Below are 22,996 nucleotides of genomic sequence, written 5' to 3' on the forward strand. Positions count from 1 at the left end.
TATTCATCGCTAATTCAAGATCTTCATAAAAGTGTTCTTTTCATTATCGTGACTAGAGGTCGTAGAGTATGCTTGTGCTACCTTTATTCTATACCTCCTATTCAACTTTATTACGACTACTGCAACCCTCTCACTAATGGTGTAGAACTCGTCAATGTGTCAAGCTATGTCCTCATAGATTGGCAATTTTACCCCGCATTGTTTCTTATCTGGAAGCTCTCTGTAGCGAAGGACGCGGCAGTTGGTAAGCACTGCGTAAGCCTTGCCAGTTCTTCCAACTTTACTAAGGCTAGTAATACCCCACGCAATGCCTGACAGTTATTTAAATAGTACTGTTTATCTAGCTTCACTCGAGAGGGTTCGTGTGTTGAACGTTGCCAGGTTCAGATTCCAGTGGCGGCCTGTCCGTGTCCTGAGATTCTTAAGAAACCGTCTGCCACGTCACAGATTTGACCGCCACCTGGGTCAAGTGCTACGCAGCTGCAGGGAACTGAGGGCCATGGGGTAATTCTATGAGTCATGACGAGATGTAGTGGGCAAATATTGCCCCAGGGAGGCCAATTCATTTTCTAGTGAGGGTGTACCTTTTGTAGAACCTCAGGGGGCCTTCCTAATTTGGTAGCACCTGGACTCGTACAGCGCCACAGGCACTCGGCATTTTGTTTTCGTTTTTGCTGGTGTCAGCGCCACTGTAGGATCACATCTGGGTAAATACAAAATGGTCAAGATTGCACGTTCATTAGACCGCACATGCTCCTGGGCATGCTATCTCGGACCCAGCAACCGTCTCCAGCTGTCTTCCCGCAGAACGAAGATGGCCGTTCGCGTGCCCTACACAGCAGTAGACGGCACTGTACGCACATTTCATTCGGTCAGCATTATAATTGCCGAAAACTAATCTGACACACAGCTCTCCTAAAAGTCCTCTCGCGAAGGCACATGACATATTTTGGTTATATGCTGAAAGTTGTTTCTTGCCCTCTAAGGATTGTTCTACCACAACATCTTTTTTTCAAGATAGTTAATTAATATCACAAATACAAATATCTCAAGTGCCACAAACCCATGTTTGCAGGAGGCGAGCGTCGCCGCCAACACAAATACTCTCTCCTCCTGCCCTTGTAATCTCGGCAAGCGCAATTCCTTCCCTACGTTCTCCCATACCAGAGCCGGAGGATCACGTGAGGAATACGTCATGGGCCTCGCCATCTCTTTAAGGCAAAGGCCTTAAGTGACTCGTTGCAATGGCTCCTACATAAAAAATGCGGCGTCTAGTCCAGTGTTGCCAAATTATGATACAAAAAATCTCTTCGTCCGGAATGCCTCATACCCCCTTAAGCAAGCCATGACGTAATTGCTGAATGTGAATGAACAAACTAAAGAAAGAAGCAACAAAAGAAGAAAAAAAGAACAAACAAAGAATCAACAAAAGGGAAAACGAAAAACACTTTAGGTGCTCGCATGTGCCGTTAAAAAAATCGACCTACAACGCGATACGTTTACTTCTCTCTGCAGCTCGTAATGTCTTGCAAGAAATCTGACCTGTCCGATCGTATACCTTAATGCATTACCACGTGTACGTGCAACAGGCTTTCACCTTCATGTGTTACAGGAGAGTAACATGCTGCCGAATTTCCTATTTTCTCGCGCTCTCTCCCTCCCGGTTTCGCTCAATGGCGCACAACCGTTGACGGTCTCGCGAATGAGCAGTTGCGGTTGTTTCGTTTCTAGCAGCGGACCATTTTGCGCGCTCTGTACAAGAACAGCTGATTAGCGGTACAAGTCAGAGTCACAACCACGAGCACTGAAGCATGCGCGAGAGGATGAAAGAACACGATGGCGGCGCTGGAACGCTGCAGAAAATGACGTAGTCTCGTTCTCTGCGCGCGCTACTGCACGACGTGTGAACAAGCTGATGAAATGGAAGAGCAACTTTCTTGGTATGGTACGAAGTAAAACAAAAACACGCAGACACACGGTGTGTATGTTTTGTTGATTCTCGAAACTTTATTTGTATATTGGAGCCAGATGTAAGCAAATGACTAGTGTGGACTTCAATAATTATCGAAGTCACGTGTCACTATGAGTCGTGCCACAAAACTAGGATGTACGTTGGCGCACTTGTGCGATTGACGTTGACACTCCAGCCCGCGAGGAAAAGGAGAAACGGCGTTTGGTTTGAAATTTAAGCTTTTAGCGCAGCGATTCGGGATGTAATACGAAGCATACGCAATCGTTAGCGCGCATTGTATGCACCGCGCATGTCAACTCAAAATGACCAAACGCGGTTATCGGCCTTGGAAAGCATATTTTACGAACTACACAGGAAGTTTGCCGAATGTTTTAAGAAAACTCAAAATTTGAAGGAAACTCATGTTTTGAAGGGACAGCAGCATTACGCGTGGCGAAAACTCAAATGTGTCAGCCCATGAGAGGTTTTGCAAAAATCTTTATTCAGGTGTTCGAAAACGTTATGTGGACATCAGCAGCGATGTGGCAGAGAGCACTGTGCTTTACAGCAATATTACAATTCATCACGATGGGGAACGTATTAGATGTAATGTGGCGAAAAACTTTAATGTTTTCGTCTTAATTTTGTGCATTGCAAATAATTGCACAACATAAGTTTTCCGTCTATTTTCGTATCTCCTTCAAGGCATCTAGCTTCAAGTTTCGCCAACGTGTTCATTCATGTGCTTCGTGTTTGCGAGAATGAAAGAACATATGGGCAATGTGGAGGCGAAATTGAAAGTGTGTGGATCACAAGCGGTCTTAGCAAAAATTACATAAGTGAACACTTAGCAGCGGTACTAATGTCTTATTACCGGTGCAACATAAGGCCTTCCATCCAGGTAGAAATGAATCTGTATACAAGGTAAAGTTTGTATAACTTAAAAGGGACCATTATAAGGAATGCACAAGGGAAGATCAATGGGTGTTTGTAAATAAAAGACTTTAAAAAATAACGAAGAATTGGATGTGTTGTGCACGAATACCTCGGATGGTGTTCTAGCTATATGAGGGTTCGACATTATGTGACGCAGTACGCAAGGCAATTGGGTAGAAGCAGCTGGGTAGAAGGAGCAGCACCGTGGCAGATACCGGCAATAATGCAATGCTGGATTCATAACGAGCGTATTAGTTGGAGCAGAAGGGTCGCACCTTGTTGGTGCGCAAAATGAGACAGGTATGAAACGTCGGGTTCACTGGCAACGGTACTTTCGTCATAAACAAACCCTAAATATCCTGAGGACAGCGAAAGGCTTGGCATAGCATTTATTAGATAAGCGTCTTTGACGTGCATAATTTTGGGAGTACTCTGTTTCTGTCATGTCATTTGTGAGCCCACGTTGTGCTCACTAATATTTATTTCTGCCTAGTCGTGTCATGGCTGTGCCAATTCTTGAGGCAGAGTTTACAAAGCTTTTAAAGAGCAGGAAAATGAAAGTTTATATTTTCCCGCCCATGGCCTATTTCAACAAGTATCACTGCTAACAACTCGATATAAGATGCGTTTGCTATATCAGAAGCGCAATGTACGCTGTCTTTACTTCAGTTTGGAGGTACGTTTGTCAATTTCCGATTATAAATGTACAGAACACTTTTATACTTAATGAGCAATATACAATAACTCATTAAATAAGAGTATTCACATTGGAGTGTCATGAACTCTACTCGGAGACCTTCGCTTGTGTGTGCGTTATTTATTTGACCTCTTGCTCTTGGAAGAATGGATGTCTGCATAAAGAAGCTGTATTTGTTGTTTATCTTTATACGATGGTTTTACTATGGTCTATGCTTCTTCACTATTACTCATACTTGACTATATTATACGTCTAGAATTATAGAAAGAGTTGAAACTAAAAAAAATATGTCATTTACTGTTCATAAGTCAATGCGTTCTAATGCAATGCACTACATGGTGGCCTGTCCGCAGCTCCAAATAATTGCACCTTTTTTCTATTACTTGTGACGCCATTTTGGTGCACATCTTTCTTGGTGTATTTATTATTTATTGAATGATCACTTTTTTTGACGATATGCGAATTCATAGACTCATTAGTTCATTGCCATTCTGATGACTCACATGTGTCCCATTGAAACAGTTTTTTTTTGTAACTTTCTCTTACAGATGAGGGGGGCTGAATTGGAGAAATATCTTTACCATGATGCCGACCAGATGGCGTCTGTAGATTTGTCTGAAGAGGCTGGATTAAGTATTGTATGTATATTATGGACGTTATTCTAGATTTGCTATAGAGTACACACAAAACCTGCAGACTGGCACTGACCCGATATGGTTTGACAGCAGTTATACTACTGCCTCGTTAACCACGTCTCGTGCTTTTACAATGAAGCTGTGCATGGCTAGCCAATTCGTCCATCCGCCCGTCTTTAACCTCTACACCGAAAACTTGTCCGGCACCCCCGCAATGCGCTAAATAAAAGAGAGAAAGAGAGATGCGCGATTGGCTGCGCCAGTTGTGGCGCCGTTGCTCTCCGTTGCTGCAGAGCTCGCGCGCAGCAATTTGCTATCCGGCTCTTAAATGGGTAGGCCACGCGTCACACTTACTCCTGAGGAGCAGACAGCGTTCGATCACCAAAGCCGCGAGCAGAACCAGGAACAAGCTGGTCTACGCCACTCTGAAGTTGCAGCCCGGGCACAAGAACAGGCTCGTGCAGCCGAGCACAAGCAGCAATGGCGTACCAACGATTTGACAGCCTACCAAGTGGTCATTTACTGAACCGTTGGCATTAACCCAAGGATAAGCACTGTGACTGTGAGTTTCCGCTTCGCTGGTTAATCATCGGTACGGACTGCTTGGGCGGTGATTTTTTGGAAGTATCCTGTAATATTGTAAGAACAGTGCCAATTGTATCTAATTACGAAGCCATGAGGACAACAGCGGGGGCACGATGCTAAATTTTCGTTGTTTCAAATCTGAAACAATGGTAGCGTGTCGTTGTGAGAGTACAATTGTGAGAGTACAAAGCGGCTGCTGGTGCATTAGCCACTACCTATATTACGCGAGGTTATTGCCGGGTGTCGCCAATAAAATGCATGTGGTAACGGAACCGTTCGAAGTGAACTGCATTAAAGGCAGGTAAAATATGTGAGATGTTATTTGCAAGGTTTAATTTAAATGTACAAAAATATGGTGAACGAGAATGAAAGTGGACAAAAAGATAACTTGCCGCAGGTGGGGAATTGAACCCACATCACCCTCATGGGGTGCTTCACCAATTAGGCTGCCCGAGTGCTATCATCGCAGCGGCTGTCTTGGATATTTATGTTTGTGAGCAAAATTAGCGAAGTCACTGTTAGCTAACAGCGCTCATGGCTAGAGCGGGTGGCGTGGGACAACCTCTTAGGCTGAGGTAAGCGATCATTTCATCGGCTTGATCTTCCATCAGAATAATAGTTCTACATTTCTTTCAAGCACGGAAAATAACTGCTTCTAAGCTTTATTTCCCTCACTTTTCTTTCTTATTATTGTTGAGATATATTCTGGTTAGTACATGTCATTTTTGCATTTGTTATTTTATGCTGTCACATATGGATGACGTTGCGAAAATTGTGTAATTGGTTTAAGCTTTCCGCATGTCTTGTACTGCAGCTTTAAGTGCCTGATTGTTGAGGGTGGTAGGCCTTCAATTCATAAAAATAAAATATATTTCATCCAACTTTCTACCGCATTGGTATATTCTGTGGAGCAAAAAAATATTAAAATTGTTATTTACCACTCCCCTACAACACCGAATTTATAAAGTGGAGGAAGCACGGAACTATGATAATGGCTGTAGCAGAATGACAGCTTTGCGAAAGCGAATGGACATAAATGTCGAGAAAACAATGTTTCTAAATGCTAACTGTAGTCAGGAGAATCACCGTAGCTTAAAACTTAGCAGAGTACAGCTAAGCGGGATCACAGCCACATGGCTTGAAGAGGAGTGATAGAGCAAACAGTTAGCTAACCAATTTTAGCATAATCCTCAGCTTACAATACTAGTGCGCAAGAACACGAGCAGCTACAGTAAAGGCAATATTTACAATTGTACTTTCGGCAGCTTTATGAAATATTAAATGTTGCAATTTGTAGAGTTCAATTTGCGAATTCTTTTTTACGTTAATTCAGGAGGGTGTCCTCGGAAGCAAGTTAAGGATAAAACCCGTGGAAGGAATGGAGAGGTCCGACGGGGGTCAACTTGCTCACCAGCTGTACGAGGTGGCTTCCACAGATGGAACAGATTCCCCACCCATTGACTATGGTAATGACGTCATGTGTGCATAGAGATCGCCATTTCTTTATCATGCAGACGACTTACGCTTGGAATCAGAAAAGCGCGGCAAGCAATGCACGTTTAAATAAATACGCGTTATGTGCAAAACAGTAGCCAGAAGTTAGAGTTTCCCCAAGTAACTAATATTTTAGGCTCAATTGTGCATTCTTGGAAATATTTTATCACAGGAACGCCTCTATAATAAAACAAGTCGGTGCACTTCTAAACGTAGTGATTGATAAACGAATATGTTTACCTGGGAATTGTTAATGCTTGTTTGCGCTGACATGAACAGTTATTACAACTGCTATTATTGAAGAAATAGTGCTTTATAGATTCTTTCTGAGTTGAAGGTGCGTTGTAATATATCTAAAATTTACAAACAAAACTGTCCTACTTGAATGGAATGTGGACGCATTCCATCTTGCAAGTTAAGCCAGTCAACAAATACGTGGTATTAACCAGCCTATATGACACTTCTTTTTGCAATCACAGCGGTTCCCAATGTCAGCGCAAGAGCAGTGCCTGAATCAAGATTGATTTTCAATACCGGTGAGCAGTTTTGCCGCAAACTAGTTGATAAGTGCATTTGAGTTAATTGTCATATTGCATGGTCAGTTCTTCTTAAGTACATGCATTTGCAGTGAACATCTGGAATTTCCTTCAGCGAAACACTCAGAGACTTCTCTGCATACTTCTAGAACCGTGCATTCTCAGTGGTTTTTTACCGTGCTTTCTAGGAAGCGAACTTTCCTTACCTATGAAGAAATATAGCTTCTTCTTTTTACCCACTTTGCCGAATATACCTAAATACTGTCAATTCCGTTTGATTGAATTGATATCCAAAAACCTTTAAGAACCCTAAATTAAATAGTACTATTCAACGAAAAAAAGTGTGATTGGGTTCGAAAAGCAGGTCTTACAAGGCAGCGTAATTGCAGAAGCAAAAACACATATCCAGTCTACGCTCACATTTGGTTTGCTGTTTCATTAGTCGCCTTTAATTTTAAGACCATAGAATGTCTACAGCCTCTTTTCGGGGGTTATCTTTCTGATGCGGTGACGACTGATCAAGATTAAATCGCCATTTAAAAGGCTAACAGGGGCACAGATCGGACGACAAATATTTACATTCTGTGCTACGCTCAGGCTTCTTGAACATGGAAAATGGAGCAGGTAAGGCATATCATTGTTCTTTTATGGCTTTCTCCTATGGCATATTGCAAACGAATTGCATTTGATGATGTGACGGAATGTTGTGTTCATCATTCGCTTCCCTACAACAAGTGTCTGGACTAATGATATTTATCTTCTTGCAGGACTTCGTATACCTGTGCTCATACGTCCAGAAGTACATGTTGTGGTCGACTACGAAATCTGCTCGGTTTTGAAGTTTCGCGAGAGCAAAATTGCCCGGTACCTCGCCGTTATGGCTAACTCGGTACGTAAATATATAGGTACTCGATGAATTAGATTAGTAGGTTGTAATAGTATGTTGGAGATTGAAGCAAGTACTGATGCAAAGGCAATTCAGGCACGCACTCAGGGGAAGGGGGCATTGCCCACTCCCAAATTAGGCGGCATATCCCCCTCCCCGCCCACGCCACAACTTCTCACACAACTTACTAATGCGCCACCAAATTAGTCTTGAGACTTTACAGCTATTCGGCGGTCAACATTTTGTTTACTTTCTCTCCTTTTAGATGGCGTTAGTTATCGGCAGCTACTTGGGTGTGCCGGCCAGTTTTCTCATCGATTCGGTGCCCGAGCAATTAACTCAAGCTGCATTGAGTTATCACTATATCTTGCAATGGTTACGGGCGTCGCTGTTCCTTCGTTAGTGCAACCTTTTTAATTCATGCTGATCCCGGGATCAGGAAAGGGATTAAGTTCGCAGTAAGCTGGTCTGTGTGCTCGTGAAACGAGGTGCGGCCGAAGAAAATGCCCCTTGCGTTTAACTTTTCATTTTGCTTCAATATTACTTCGAGTAACGGCGCACCGCAACGCTGGCAGTTCCTCGGAACCATACAGCAGTGATATGGGTTAGATAAGATGGAAAATAAAATCATGCGCCACAGCGTCCCTCATGAAACTGTAATAACCATTAAATCCATAGCCAATATGAGTGCCACTAATTAACTGTCTGGTTATCCCCTAATTGCTTACAACTTCCCGTGAAAGCTTGGCAACTGGAATCAAGACTCACAAGGAGTTGAGAAATTGTACAATCTACTAAGGGAGACAGCCGAAGCAACTACAAACAGGAAAGAAAAGCGTAAATTAACAAATTTAACCGTTCTTTGTGAAAATATTTATGGATCAACATCTTTTCATTTTTTTTTCATCATCATCATTTTATTATATGAAAGCAATACAACAAAACATGATTGGACCCATAGCCAGCTCGGCTAGTGAAAGGTCCAAATACAAGATATTCAGTAAAGAAATGGCAGACATTCAAACGACATGTACAAAAAGATGTGAGATACTACAATAGCGGTATTGCAAATATGTAAAGCGCATACACATTCTGAAAAACAACAAAAAATAGGTTTATGAATATACAAAACCAAACACAAAGGTATTTAGTCCCACAGTTCTGGACAGACGAGAAAAATGTTTTTCAATAAGGCCGAAAAATTATGTTTGAGTTTGATGTCATCAGGAATCTCATTCCATATCTGAGCACCATTGTAATCTAATAACCTTTCACCGTAAGTGTTATGACAAGGCGGTAGGTTAAATCTATTATTAGCGGTGGCTCTTGTTTCTCTCAGCAGCGATCTAAACAGTGTAGGAGGAAATGGATCATTAGTTCTTATTACTGTATTTATTATTTGAGCTATCTTTAGTTTGTATGCAACTGATACCGGTAATATTCGCAGTTCTTGAAAGAGTGGTTGACTAGGGTCGGTTTGTCTTTGCAAAGGTTGTGGTACGAGCAGCACGTTTCTGCAAGCGTAAAACTGATTCTAAATACGTTTTATAGTTACCGCCCCATGTTTCTAGGCAGTAACATAAATGTCTATGGACAAACGCGAAGTACAATATGCGTAAAATCGGTGCATGAAAACATTCCCTCGCCCTTAATAAAATATGACAGCCATAAGCTATTTTAGGGCAAACATTTTTAATCTGTTGCTTCCAATGCATGTCCGATTCAAAGACTACACCCAAGTACTTGGTGTGAGGGGCATTAAGCAAGTACGTACCGTTTAAAGTCAAAAATAAATTATCAGAGCTAATATTCTTTCTTCTTGAGTGAAATAAAGTATACTTTGTTTTCTCAGTGTTAAGTGTGAGCCGATAGTTTACGAACCACTGCGAAATTTTACTAAGTTCCTCGTTAACTTTGCCCTCCAGATCCTCTAATGTATCTCCTGTAAAAAATAGCGCAGTGTCATCAGCGTATATAACAGCTTCAGAATAGTTCAGAAACAATGGAAAGTCATTGATGTACAGAGAAAAAAGGAGGGGCCCGAGTACAGAGCCCTGTGGCACGCCAAGTGTGATTTTGTGAGGAGCGGAGATACAGTCTCTGGTAACAATGCATTGCTCTCGACCAGAAAAGTAACTCTTAATTAAATCATAAATTTTCCCCCTTAAACCATAGGTCTCTATTTTCTGCAGTAATATCGAGTGGTCAACCGTATCAAAGGCTTTTAATATGTCTAAGTAAACAACTACGGCCAGTTTGTTGCTATGTAATGGTGTGTTTATCAGCTGTGTAAGGACCAAAACTGCCGAGGAAGTGGATCTTTGGGGTCGGAAACCGTGCTGATTTGGACAGAGGACATTGTACTTCGTTAAAAAGCTCTGTATTCGCTTGCAGAGCACCTTTTCGAATGCTGTATTAATTACACTTAATACCGAAATTGGCCTATAGTTTGATAAAATGAACCACTCACCACATTTAAAGACAGGCGTGACCTTAGAGGCTTTGAGCTCGTGAGGATACACTTCATTTCTCAGGGAATTGTTCAAAAGATAGAACAAATGGGTACCTAGAATATCAATATTGTTTTTATAAGTCTCACAGGTATTGCGTCTAGGCATGCTGCTTTGCCTATTGAGAGACTGCTGACTGCCGCTGTTATTTCCTCTTTTGATAAGTCAGGCAATGCGAAAGTATTGTCAACACGCTCAGGCATTCTTAACGAGGCTACATCAATATTAATCCGTGAAGCCAGCGAAGGTCCTATGGAGGCAAAATGTGCAATAAATAATTCAGCCGTGTCTTCGTTAGCTGATTCAGGCAAAGCATTCACTCTTGAACGAAGGTCAGTTGCAACATTAACTATGTTCCACATATTTTTTCGTATTACCCCGAGTCTCCTCTACAAGTCACGAAAAGTATTCTTTTTTCCTCTTCCTCATGAGAGACACAGATAGGTTGCGGTAACGTTTAAACTTGCTTAGATAATAGTCATTCGTTTTTAGTTGCTTCCATTTATGGTCACATTGGTCCTTTTCCTTCAGTATGTTTCAGATCTCAGTTGTCATCCAGGGACATGTTGGCTGGCTGTATTTTTTAGTGGCCACTGTAGAGCTCCGGGTAATCGCGGTTTTCAGAAGAGCTAGGAATTGTGCGTACTCAACATTAACATCCTTGTCATAGGCAGAAGTAAAAGTGGTTTGTTTAAGCATTTCGCCTAGTAAAACGTAATTGATTTTAGTACGCATTTTGCTGAGTGATGTCTGTTTTTGTTTACGTAGCTCTGTTTCGACTAAGACAATAATCGGCAGGTGGTCAGCAATCATATCAGCACAAGTACCAGCTTTCACACCTCTGTTAATGTTGCATATGGCATGATCTATTAAAGTGCATGAGGTACTCGTTATGTAGGTTGGTTCTGAGATGAGATTACGCAATGCGAATGATTCGAGGAGAAGGGTGTAGTTATTCTGTGTGCCAGATGATAGATCAATATTAACATCTTTCACAATGATTACATTGCACTTCCCGCTAAATATTCCTGCAAGGATAGTTTCAAATTTTTCAAGAAAGACCGTTATCGATTAGTTAAGTTGCCGGTATAATACCCCAACTATAAGTCCACTAGAAAGCTTTATAAAAAGTGTTTCAATACAATTATCACAAAGAGATGCCACGGTGAACACTTGGTAGACAAGGTTATCTTTCACAAAGTGTCCAACCCCGCCTCCTCTCGTATGTGATTCACGAGGTGGACACAAGAATTTATAACCCGGAAGACAGACTGATTTATCATCCTTGAGCCACGTTTCACTCAATGCAATGACATCAAAAGAGGATTCGTACCTTGACAAATGCGCAACCAAATCATTTAGGTTGTTTCTAACACTGCGTACGTTGCAATGAAAAACTGAAAATAACTTTTTATCGCACCTCAATTCTTTAACATCAGAAAATGAAAAAGCCATGGTGAAGGACATGCAAATTCCACATCACCAAAAATAGGGAAAAGCTGACTCACACAATATTCATCAGATCATCTTCACATGTGATGTGCAATGTAGTAGAAGTTTCTGTTCTGCGCATCAAAACCTTCCCCTGCGTCACCCAAACAAAATTCCATCCTTTCTCCCGCTTTGCTTGCTTCGCTTTAGTGAGGAGTACCTTAGTTGCAACGCAAAGATGCTCATTGACATACAGTGGCTGCTCCCCGTCGAAACCAAGGAGGCCCACGTTCAGTTGAGTCTTTTTAGCGGCATTCAGCACCTTGTCCCGGGCTGACCTGGTTGCAAACTTGACCACAACATTCGGCTTCCTTTTATCTTTAGAGCGAACTCTATGCACAATGTCAATATCAGATTCAGCAATCTCAACGCCTAGGGATGTAGCCACTTTCTGTACACATTTAAAAGGTTCTCACCCTGAACAACTAGGAGCCCCTTGATCTCGAGGTTTGAGTTCCGACTGAACTGTTTTAAGTCCAGGATTTCTTAGCTTCCTGCAGTTCTGTGCGGAGCAGTTCATTTGTGTTTTGACATCGAACATTTTGCGCTTTCACCTCAGCAAGCTCACGACGACAGGTTTCAACATCACCCTTGAAACACTCGAACCCTTCATTCATGAAATTAATCGACTGCCTTATGCACGTGAGTTCAGCGCAAATTTCTGTATTGGAGCTCCCCATTTTTTCTACGTTAGTCATCATACCAGAGGCAACCGCATCCAGCTTAGCTACTAGCTCATTTAGTACTTTCCCAACTTCTTTGATGCTACTCGGGAGTTTCTCTGTAAGAGCCTTAGTGACCTCATTTAGTGGTCCCGTGTTACGGTCCCCCATTTTAGCGCTTACTAACTCGGCCAGGACAATGGAACGACAGCACAATTTCAACTACAACCAGCAAACCACAACACACTCGGCAGCAACAGCGACAGCAATGCGATGACGCAGTTTACAAAAAGACAAAGAAATGACCATCAACCTGCAAAAATAAATGCGCTTGAGTATTCAGCGTCCGCACGCCATCGCCGTCACTGCCAAAGTGATGCTCGCCGCACGAGAACAACGCCCACTCGTCGCGGCAATTCCAAGTTTCTTAAATGTTGTATCAGATGGTGTCACTGACGATGCTGGAAGCGGTGCGAATGCAGTGTCGCCTCACAGGCCAGGAAATCCAGGGTGCGTCGCAGGCGTGAAAGAAGGCCTCTTCCAGCACTCCAGAAAGAAGAAGCCAGGCCGCCAACTGCAAAAATAAATGCGCTTGAGTATTCAGCGTCCGCATGCCATCGCCGTCACTGCGTCACCATCAAAGAGGAAGTAGAGAAAATACCGCCGCAAGTGGAAAACGATTCCGTGGGCTTTGAATGAAGCGTCTACAGTCATCAGTCGAGCCGCCTAACGTAGCCACTTCTCTCCTGTACTTATGTGCGCGCGGTAATTCTAGAATCACAGCGTCCTGCAGTCTATGCGGTTTTACGGGACTGGCGGCCACGTATTGTTACGTAACTTCCCAAATACGAGTCGGTTTTGGCTCTGAACTTGGTAAAGCAGTAAACGAGGGATCCAAAAGACCTGTGACTGTTCCTCAAATATATATTTCTCTATAATTATTCCAGAGCTGAAATAAAAAAACGCTACTAGAATGATCTATTTTGCACTTTCACTTGTTTACTTGTTCTGGGCAGTGTTCTTGCGCTTCTTTATTTTCCGAGTCCATTTGGTGTGGTTCCTTGTTGATCAAGTAAAGGAGAGGTCTATCTCGCAGGCATACTAGTGAGGTACACCTCCTTTCATTTCTCTTTTGCGGGTTTACGCGCCTTTATGGTGAATGGTGAGCATTATTCACATTTGTGTTAGTAAAGGTACGCCACCCCTCTTTTGTACAGAAAAGTCACTTTCGGTTAACCCCGACGCCTCCCCTCCCCCCGCCCCCAAAAGAAGCCTTGGCACATGCCTCAGACGATTATTTTCGTGCACTCGAATCTACTTTATTGTGTACTGAATACAAACGTAATAATATTTAAGTAAGTGATGGTTCCTTCACCAGAAGAATGCGGCAAAGCCAGGGCGTTTGTCTTCATCTTCTGGACTGGCTTCGCTGCGTTTATAACCAAGCGCGTGCGTGTAATATACGCGACGTAGTCCGCTATGAGATTGTTTTCGTGCTGATTCCTGTGGTAAAGTTTTTACCTCTCCACAGACTCGTACGAACTTGATTCAACTTGCGGTTATTACAATTGCAAAATTTGTTCATGCCTTTTAGACGATGGTTTCTCTCGAGCTGACAAGTGCCATGTGCACACGTATGTTTCGCGATTTACAACAGTAAGAACATTGGCTTGTTCTTGACCTTGCATATCGATAGCACCAAATAACAACCTTTGTCGCTCCACTTATGATGCCTACGAATGATGCGTGTTCTGTCTGCAATTGTCCTGCCATGTGCACATCGCGTAGTAGGCTTAACATTGGGTGCGCCATTCATTCTTGTTGAGGTCTGCCTTCGTCGCTGTGACGTCCGATACCGAATCACCGCACTAGCATTTCCCACCAACTAAAAAACTTCGTATCTCATCCTCGTCGCAAGTTGAAGCGACCGTGTTTTCGCTGGAAAATCATCTAACGACCAGTGGAGCCCCTGCCAACTTTGTAGCTCAAAAGTTTTTCACCAACATTGCCTAAGATCGTCTTGCTTTCAAATCTGTTGTGAATGGTCTCATGAGTGTTGCAACGAAGCTCTCAGCTCTGGCACTTGTTGCTAGAACATTTTGCGGTAAGAAATATTGTATGAATGTATTCCTTTGGTTGCACTAACGATTTTCCCTGAAGGTGCACTGACTACCATTGTCGTTTCCACTTGTGTTAAACAGCAGCCATTAAATGTGGTGTTTCCACTTGGTCTTTGCTTTCCGCCACACTACGCGTGTTCTATTCAATCATGGTGCATATTGCCTGTCTTTTAGTGTTTTTCTAACATGTTGCTCTAGTGAGTCACCTTTGAGAAAACAGCCAGTTCTAGATCGACAAGACAACCTAGTAGATTGCCATATGACGCAGCTGTTTACTATATAGTCACGCTAGCTGTATATTTTATGCTATAAATAAACCTATTTAGTCAGCATTTCAATTCGGCCTGATACAATTCACTTGACACGCCTCAAACTTGAAAGATACACTTTAGCAGTTATGAATTAACTCTAAATCAAGTTCGTAATGTCATCCGCATCGGTTTTATGCAAGAATAATACAGAAATTCGTGGCAAATGTTTTACAATGTCTCTAAATATGGCTCTAGTTACAAACGTTGTTGTAGACTAGCGCAGCAGTAGTGTGCGACACCAGTTTAAAAGCCAATTGCAAACGTCTGTCTGAACGTTTTTCTGAGTTATTCTTGTTTCAATATTCTCTTGATTACGTTTTTTTTTTTGTTGTTCGTAGGCAGCCGGTTTTTGGTGCTTGCGAATGGCCAAATACGTCTAAGGAAAACTGAACTGAAGCGATGAAGTTTCAGCGTATGCTGATAGCTTTCCAAATTGTTTAATAAAATGACAGTTTGCGCTTCGCCAAGTTAAACTGCCGAAACCCAAATTCACCTACACACTGGGGTAAATTTCGAAAATGGATTTGTGTAGAATGCATCCAAATTTCCAATCATTTTACAAGAAACACAAAAATCCAAAGAGAGCGACGGCTGTTTACTAACTCAACGACAACTTTTTTTACACAGTGCGACTCTTTACAAATCGTTCCGCAATAGTAAAGTAACGCTATATTTATTCCAAAATGTAGGGAAATAATATACACTCATTCATTTCGAAAGATGGCCTGAATGACCTCGGCGATATTATAGAAGACGAGTCCATACTAGACTATATTGTATCCATTCAGGCATGAGTACATTCTGGAAGCTTTTATCAACGTAGTTAATGGTGTTCATTTTATTTTATTTAAAAATAATGCTATAATACGTGACGCTACTGAATTATGCAAGACGTTTCATGAGTTTGTGTCTGTGGAAATGTATTCAGCGTTTTTCAGGACATTTGTTTTAACCAATATACAAGGTGGAATTAAAACGATGTGTCTCATATAATTCATTAACGAAACTGAGGTAGTGCTGTGGTGCAGAATAATCACGTGCGCATTGCTGAAATAATGAACTCTTTGTATTCAACACTCTTTACCCTAAATAAGGCTCGTCAAGCAAAAGACCTTCGAGACATTGTCAAGACATTGATTGAAATTTATTAACTTTATAGTGTGTGGCATATCACAAAGGGTGTTTTATTTTTATTACGCGGTAAGTGTGCACGAAGGCTTTAAATTATAGAACTTTCAGGTCTTCGAACGACATGTTTAGCTTATGACTAAATTTATGTTTGTGTATTGTATTCGAGAACGATCTTGCACCTCAATAATATCCAACCAATTCCTTTGCTGAAGAGCTCACATCGCCCATAATGTCTCTGCTTCGTCACTAGCAGGGAAGCCAGACGATGTGATAATTCCTACTTCCCCGTCCTCAGCTTTCTTTGTTTTCACTTTCGCGTTAGTGTCCCGAGCACCAAACCACTACTTTGTTATTTTCTTTTTCGGTAATGCTGCATCCAAATGCAACGATTTTCTTTATTTTCCTTACTGTTTGATTGTACGGAGACCTGGGATTTGGTTGTGATAAATTCTAATTTTTCTGACCACTAGCTTTTTACTGATTCTGCAGAATGAGTCTGCGTAGACCACAGTTCCATTAGGCGTCACACTACAGGAGCAGATTTTCTCCTAATACCAAGGTTTGTGTGATTATTTTATTTTCATGAAATAAAAATAAACTGTCTTACCAATATATTTTAAACGCATTTTTTTATACCTTTCACATTTCACTAACAATCATATGAACTGTCATAAAGCAACTAAAACTAAAACATATAAGGCTTATCAAACAACTGTTCAGCGGATGTACAGAACTTAGTGGTAGCCTAACATTCTTGCGGCCACACTTGGTATGTTAGTGCTATTAGACAGCCATCACGATTATATTATTTTCCATAATCAAATTAGCTCACAAAGGATCTGTGGAATTTATACAATACTTAAATTGAGCATTACTTGATTGTGGCTTGCGTGGGACGTCTTGCTGAAGTATTAAAAACTACGAAGTTCGGTCTTCTCCATATGCAAAACATATATCATGGTCACCTTATTTCCAGTATCCAAGATTTATTACGTATTCTTACAAGATTTACAACCATTTTGTAAATTAAGGTCACTTTGCAATAATAAATGTCAGGCTCGTCGTGTTCGCTCAAGTAAGTTTGATGAAACCCACTGCACTGCACCAAGCCACTTGCACTTTAATTACCTTCCAAACAATATACGCAATACAGCTGGTATTGCTATTTTCGGGAAATATCGCACCAGCATACTTTATTTTATCACCGTTAAAAAGAGGTTATCCTACAAATATGCTCCTCTTTCTTGCGTACGTATGACATTGTACACTTTTATATCTCATTTCACAGTAATCTTGTATCTCGCCTTTGGTTTTTTTTTAACTACCAAATGATATATATATATATATATGTGTGCATGTGATTTTTACATGGCTGAGTTTGTCTGATTACACTATCTTATATTTATACCAATGTTCTGTTTATGCTGTCTTCCTTTCTTTACGACAACATCGTAAAGTAATCTACAGAAGGACATTAGGGCTGCAGGGTGGTTGGCGATACGGAAAAGAACGAAGGGCGCACCGTAATGAAAACAAGTTGGCAGTGTGTAAAATTCAATAAAGCCTATGCCACTGATTTGGTATCGGTGATTAGGAAGACCGGAAATGGGGCACGTCTTGCAATGCTTGCAGCAGATAACTGAGGTGTACTGCACCAAGATAATTCTTGCTTACGTGGGCATAAGCAATAGCTTATGCCCACGTAAGGCAGAGGCTACAATCGCTGAGTAAAAATGAAGCGAACAGTGCATGCCTTGATTGAAATCACCCCTACAACAAACATAACTGAGGCGCTACAACGTAAAGCGATTCCAAATTTTTCTATTCCAATCACGCAATCAGCCCTCCGCGATTGGTCAAACATTTTTTTGGACCACCCCCGCTTCGCCTGTCAATCACGTGACGTCACGGAAACTGTGATAGCTCCCCATCTGATATGAGGCGTACACACTGAATATGCATCATTGGACCGAACAAAAGAAAAATAGTTAGTTCGGACTCAACGCCTTTTAGCCATTAACCCTCGGCTATTGGTCAAAAGCTTTCGGGCTGCACGCACTTCACCTACCTGTCACGCGACGTCACAAGGACGCGAAAATCCGCCGCGTCAAAGTGACACACACGCTTTAAAGATTCAGTAATATCTCAAACAAAACTTATTTCTTTTTCTGAATAGTCGCAGGCTGTCCTGTTCGCAAAGGATTAAAAGATTGCTGCCGCCGATCGCCCACGCACTGGGGCACTATAACGCAAAACTATTCCAAACTTTTCTATTCCAGTTTAGCAATCAGCCCTGCGCGATTGGTGAAAAACTTTTTGGACCACCCCCACTTCTCCTGGCTCTCACGGGACATCACGAAGACCGCGATAGCTCCCCATCTGATATGACGTTGCACACTGATTATGCGTGATTTGAGCGAACACAAGCAAAATAGCTATTTCTTATTCGACGCCTTTTCGCCATTAGCCCTTGGCTATTGGTCAAAGGCTTTCGCGCTGCACCTACTTCACCTGCCTGTCACGCGACATCACAAAACCACAACAACTCACTGCGTGAAAGTGACGCGTACGCATTAAAGATGCACTAATATGCCGAAAAAAACTGAGTTTTCTTCTGAATAGCCGCAGGCTGCCCCGTTCCGAAAGGAATAAAAGATGGCTGCCACCGATCGCTCAGACACTGGCTACTCGCACTATACAGGAAAGCTTGGGTTTATTTGCGTAAAATAAACCTTTTGGCGTGGCCGTGTAACGTTTTCGAGCACTTTCGGCATGTTTACCACCTCGTTCTGCCAACTCTTCTTTGCTGAGGATCCATTTTAGCAGCATTCTTAACCTTCCGTTGCATGCCGCCACGATTTTCGACCAGCCACCGCAAGTTAAATGAAGGAAAGCAGACCAATCGCAGACGCCGGCACCACCCTCTTCATCCGGTTATCAATTTTCAGTGCAGTGGCTCGGCCCCATCGAACCCCTCTCTACTTGAGCATGCTCCTCGCCTCTTGTGAGCCAATTAGATAAGACAAACCGCTCAGCGTAGGCAATGTTATTCGTTTTTGAAGCTAACAACAGTGATCTCCTATGAACGAGGAGAGCGTTTAATTGGTATGTTTACAACCCTGCGGGTGACCACCCGATGCTTGCGTCGGCAGTTACGCAAGTTTGACGTCAGGAGATTGGAATAAAACATTTTGGAATAGTTTTACGTTATAGGGCCCCTGGTTACTTTCCACAAGGCGGAGAGCATGGGTTTATTTGCGTACGAAAAAAAGAAATTGCCTTGCCGTGCAAAGTTTTCAAGCACTTTCGGCGCGTTTAAGGCCTTGCTCTGCCAGCTCTTCCTTGCTAAGGATCCGTTTTAGCGACATATTTAACGTTCCGTTGCACGCCTCCGCGATTTTTGACAAGCCACCTCAAGCTAAGTAAGAAAAAGGTTGCTAATAGCAGACGCCAGCACTACACTCTTCATCCTGTTATCGATTTTCAGTGCACTGGCTCGGCGCCATCGAATCCCTCTTCACTTGAGACCGAACCTCGCCTCTTGTCACCCATTTAGTTAAGACAAGCCGCTCACTGTAGGCAATGTTATTCGCTTTTAAAACAAACAAAATTGGCCTCCTATAAACGAGAAGAGCGTGTGATTGGTCTCTTCAGACAACCCTGCGGGTCACTGCCTTTCGCTCGCGTCGGTGGTTGCGCAAATTTGACGCCAGGAGGTTTGCAAAAAAAAACATATTGGAATAGTTTTACGTTTCAGGGATCTGGTTTTACGTTATAGGGCCCCTGCATACGTTTCACTTTCCTGCTCAGAGAACGCAACGTGAAGTCGAAGAGGGACGTTGTGGGCGCGCGTCTGACCCCTCTATTCGACCACGCGAAGCCGCAGCTACGCGAGAAAAACGACCCGAAGAATCCGAACTGCGAAGGCAGAAACGCGAAGATGCGAGACGGCGCTTTACCACGTGTGCACCAGATTTTCATCTTCCCGTGCTGCAGGACTATAACATGCTGCCGATTTTTCTATTAAAGCGTTTTTTTTGTAGTTGTCACCTTAACATCAATAGATTCATTTTGGTAATACTGCCCCGGTGAATTCAATAGCTGAATAAAAACTGATCTGTTCCGTGTTTACGTGAATTCGGCTACCAATGTGTGTGTATATATATATATGTATATATATATATATATATATATATATATATATATATATATATATATATATGTATATATGCATATTTGTTGTTGCATCCGACATTATTATTTTCTTATAGGCCAATCTACGCTACCGAAGTATGGTCCAGCCAAGGGTGCAACTAACCATTGTTGGTATCACTGTGACCACAAAGGTAATGTTATGTGTCGTTCTTGCACGTTCACTTCACTGATGCATTTGTTAATGGCTGCCATAGGGCTATCAAATAATATTTATTCCATAAATCCCCATCATTGACATCGTTAGCTTTCTTCGTGAGGGGTAGCACAACACAAATGCTAGATGGTTGGAGGCAATTTCGCGCTGTGCACTTCGCCTAGGTTTGCATAATGTACTTATGACTGAGAAATTTATTTAAATGTACGATTTATATTTTTAGGTGAGGTTATTATTTTTTTCAAGGTATGAGTTTAACATGCAATATATTATATCACCCACGTCGCATTAATTCACCAAAAGATTGTTCCTGCGAATAAAGCGGCGTTCAAATTTCGCCTTCGTAATTGAGCGTTCTATCTTTGCAAAGCATACGTGATTTTGTGAGGTGTTCTGTGAGGCTAGAGCAGGTTAAGCTGATATCGAAAAGATCTCTGCACAGCCGAATATGTACCGCTTATTAAGGACGTCACAAACTCGTATTCCACTGCTTCCACAAACTCTTATTCCACTGCGTATTCCACAGCGCGATTTAGGCTAGATGGCTCACACATGAAAAGGTTGCAGGACTGCTGTCGAGACACAAAGAATATTGGCACCTGTACTTGTTCATCTTTTTCGTGTTACCGTCTTTCACCGCCTAACAAATGTTAGCGCTCAGCGCGGGGCCCGGCCGCAAGTATCGGAAGTTTCTCGAATGTTATCAATGGTTCTATCTTCTGACTGCTGTCACCGAAGCTTGTGTAATCTGGAACTGAGGTTAAACAGCGCGAATAAAGCAAGGACACAAGGAAACAAATACCAGAGACAAGCGCTGTGGTGTTCGTTTGTTTTTGTCGTTGTTTTATTCGCGCTTTTTAACCTCAGTTCTAAATATTAACCAACTAGCCCTCATCAAGATCTTACTATTGTGTAATCTGATTGCATGTGCGACGCCAATTGCATAGAACTTTCTGAAAGAACCACTGACACGAGCGATTACTCTGGAACCTTCGATGACTCACGTATGAAAGCCGACGCGCTTGACAGGCAGATCAGATGTTTGATGATCGCCAACCCTGTTCGCCGCTATTGCAGTGGTTTGAGTGTAACTTGCCTTTGTGGACACAAGTTCGTTCAATAAAAAGCTAGTTTCTTCATTCAAAGATTTCCTGCTGCATCATTCACTGTCACTATTATGGGAAATGTGAATCAGCGAACAAAGCTATTACCGAAGTTACGTGTCTGTTTGTCATGTTAGTTCGCAACGTATTTGTAGCCTCAGTCGAACAAGTGAAGCTAACCCTACAAATATTTTTTTACAGACAAAACGCTGTATAAATATTTCATTTCCTCTCCCTTAAACAATCTTGGTACACGTGGGAGAGATGTAATGGCGACTGGAGAAGAGCAGAAAACGTACAGACAGAATAACAAATCGTGGTAACGTAGGACTGAAAAAACGTTTCCGATAACTAGAACATACACTCATTGCACTTTTATTTTTGCAGAGTGAAATTATTATACAACCGGAAATTTTCTTTGAAACATCCATAGGACGAACAAATATAAAAGCTTGGAAATACTTAGGGCAAAAATGTTTAGGGCATTGCCCACTATTAGGCAAATCAGTAGAACAAACACGCCCCGGCCAAAACGACTGCGTAGGTTTAAGTAGATTAATCTGGAACTTCCAGAATGAAACATCGCTTCCATACGCGTGACCATTCCATAGTTGACGGCATGCTGCGCGCTTCGGACAGCTGCCTTATTGCTTATTTGTAGAGCGCATCTGTAAGGCGCCCGTTCCTACGTTAAGCATCGGCGTCCCTCGGCGTAACCAAGCGAAACGAGCACAGCGAACGACGAAAGAGCGAAGACGAAGCAACAGCGAGGGAAGAAAGGGCGTGATTGCGAAGAGAGCACGAGGAGGAAAGCGGAGGGGTAGTGCGCAGCGCAACCATCAGGGACGAAACGGAGGAAGAGGGTATGGCGAAGTCGTTAAAAGAAAACCATAGTGCCGGGCAAGACGGTCTGTGCAGCTACAACCGCTACGACATTACGCCAGTGTAGCATGTCGTCGTCTGTTCACCGATGGCACGCGGTGACCGCGTCCACCGATGCCATATATTGAAAGACAGCGCAGATCACGCGCTGCCTATCGTGATCTCCAGATTAGCGAAGCAATCGTGATTGCAGTGTTCGCCACGATAAAGATTGTTCGCGACCGCCAATATATCGAGAAATGAAGACTAGTACAGAGCTACGGTCATATTTTGCTTTAGGGAGTATTGTAATTGTCGATGATTTTTTTTAATCACACTAGCATTCTTTTATGAAAAAATTACACTACCATTTGCTTTTAACTAGAGCGCAGGTAAGTCTTACGGTTTACGTAGCGAACAGGTATTCGTTTTGTCCATGGAAGTTGCGCGTGGCCCAACTTACATAAAATGCTGCCTGACTTGTGAAGTTGTGATTGTTAGTCCCAACATGCAATTGCACGAACAAACTAATGGTTTCCGTCTTAACTGTCGTACCTGGCTCGTTCACTGTAGTGGCTTCTCACAGCGGTTTCAATTTCGAACTTGTACGGGGCCATGGATGAAACCAGCAAAACTTACATGCTTGCTACTTCCTTCAACAAAGCGAGCAAAGAACGAGCAATAAGCAGAAGTGCTGAGCTTCTCCACCTGCTGTCTT

The 22,996-nt window shown here is 42.4% G+C and overlaps 1 protein-coding gene across 1 annotated transcript in view; it reads left to right on the plus strand.

The window, feature by feature from the left end:
- Positions 1–22,996, plus strand: part of LOC126537834 (venom metalloproteinase BumaMPs1-like) — a 114,495-nt gene that overhangs the window by 22,699 nt on the left and 68,800 nt on the right. Inside the window, exons 3-7 of the mRNA XM_055074471.1 lie at positions 4,133–4,222; positions 6,138–6,270; positions 6,778–6,834; positions 7,602–7,723; positions 20,217–20,291. Of these exons, the coding sequence (XP_054930446.1) occupies positions 4,133–4,222; positions 6,138–6,270; positions 6,778–6,834; positions 7,602–7,723; positions 20,217–20,291 (477 nt within the window). The remainder of the gene's footprint in view (positions 1–4,132; positions 4,223–6,137; positions 6,271–6,777; positions 6,835–7,601; positions 7,724–20,216; positions 20,292–22,996) is intronic.

This window comes from Dermacentor andersoni, chromosome 4, assembly GCF_023375885.2.
Source record: "Dermacentor andersoni chromosome 4, qqDerAnde1_hic_scaffold, whole genome shotgun sequence".
Classification (NCBI taxonomy): domain Eukaryota; kingdom Metazoa; phylum Arthropoda; class Arachnida; order Ixodida; family Ixodidae; genus Dermacentor; species Dermacentor andersoni.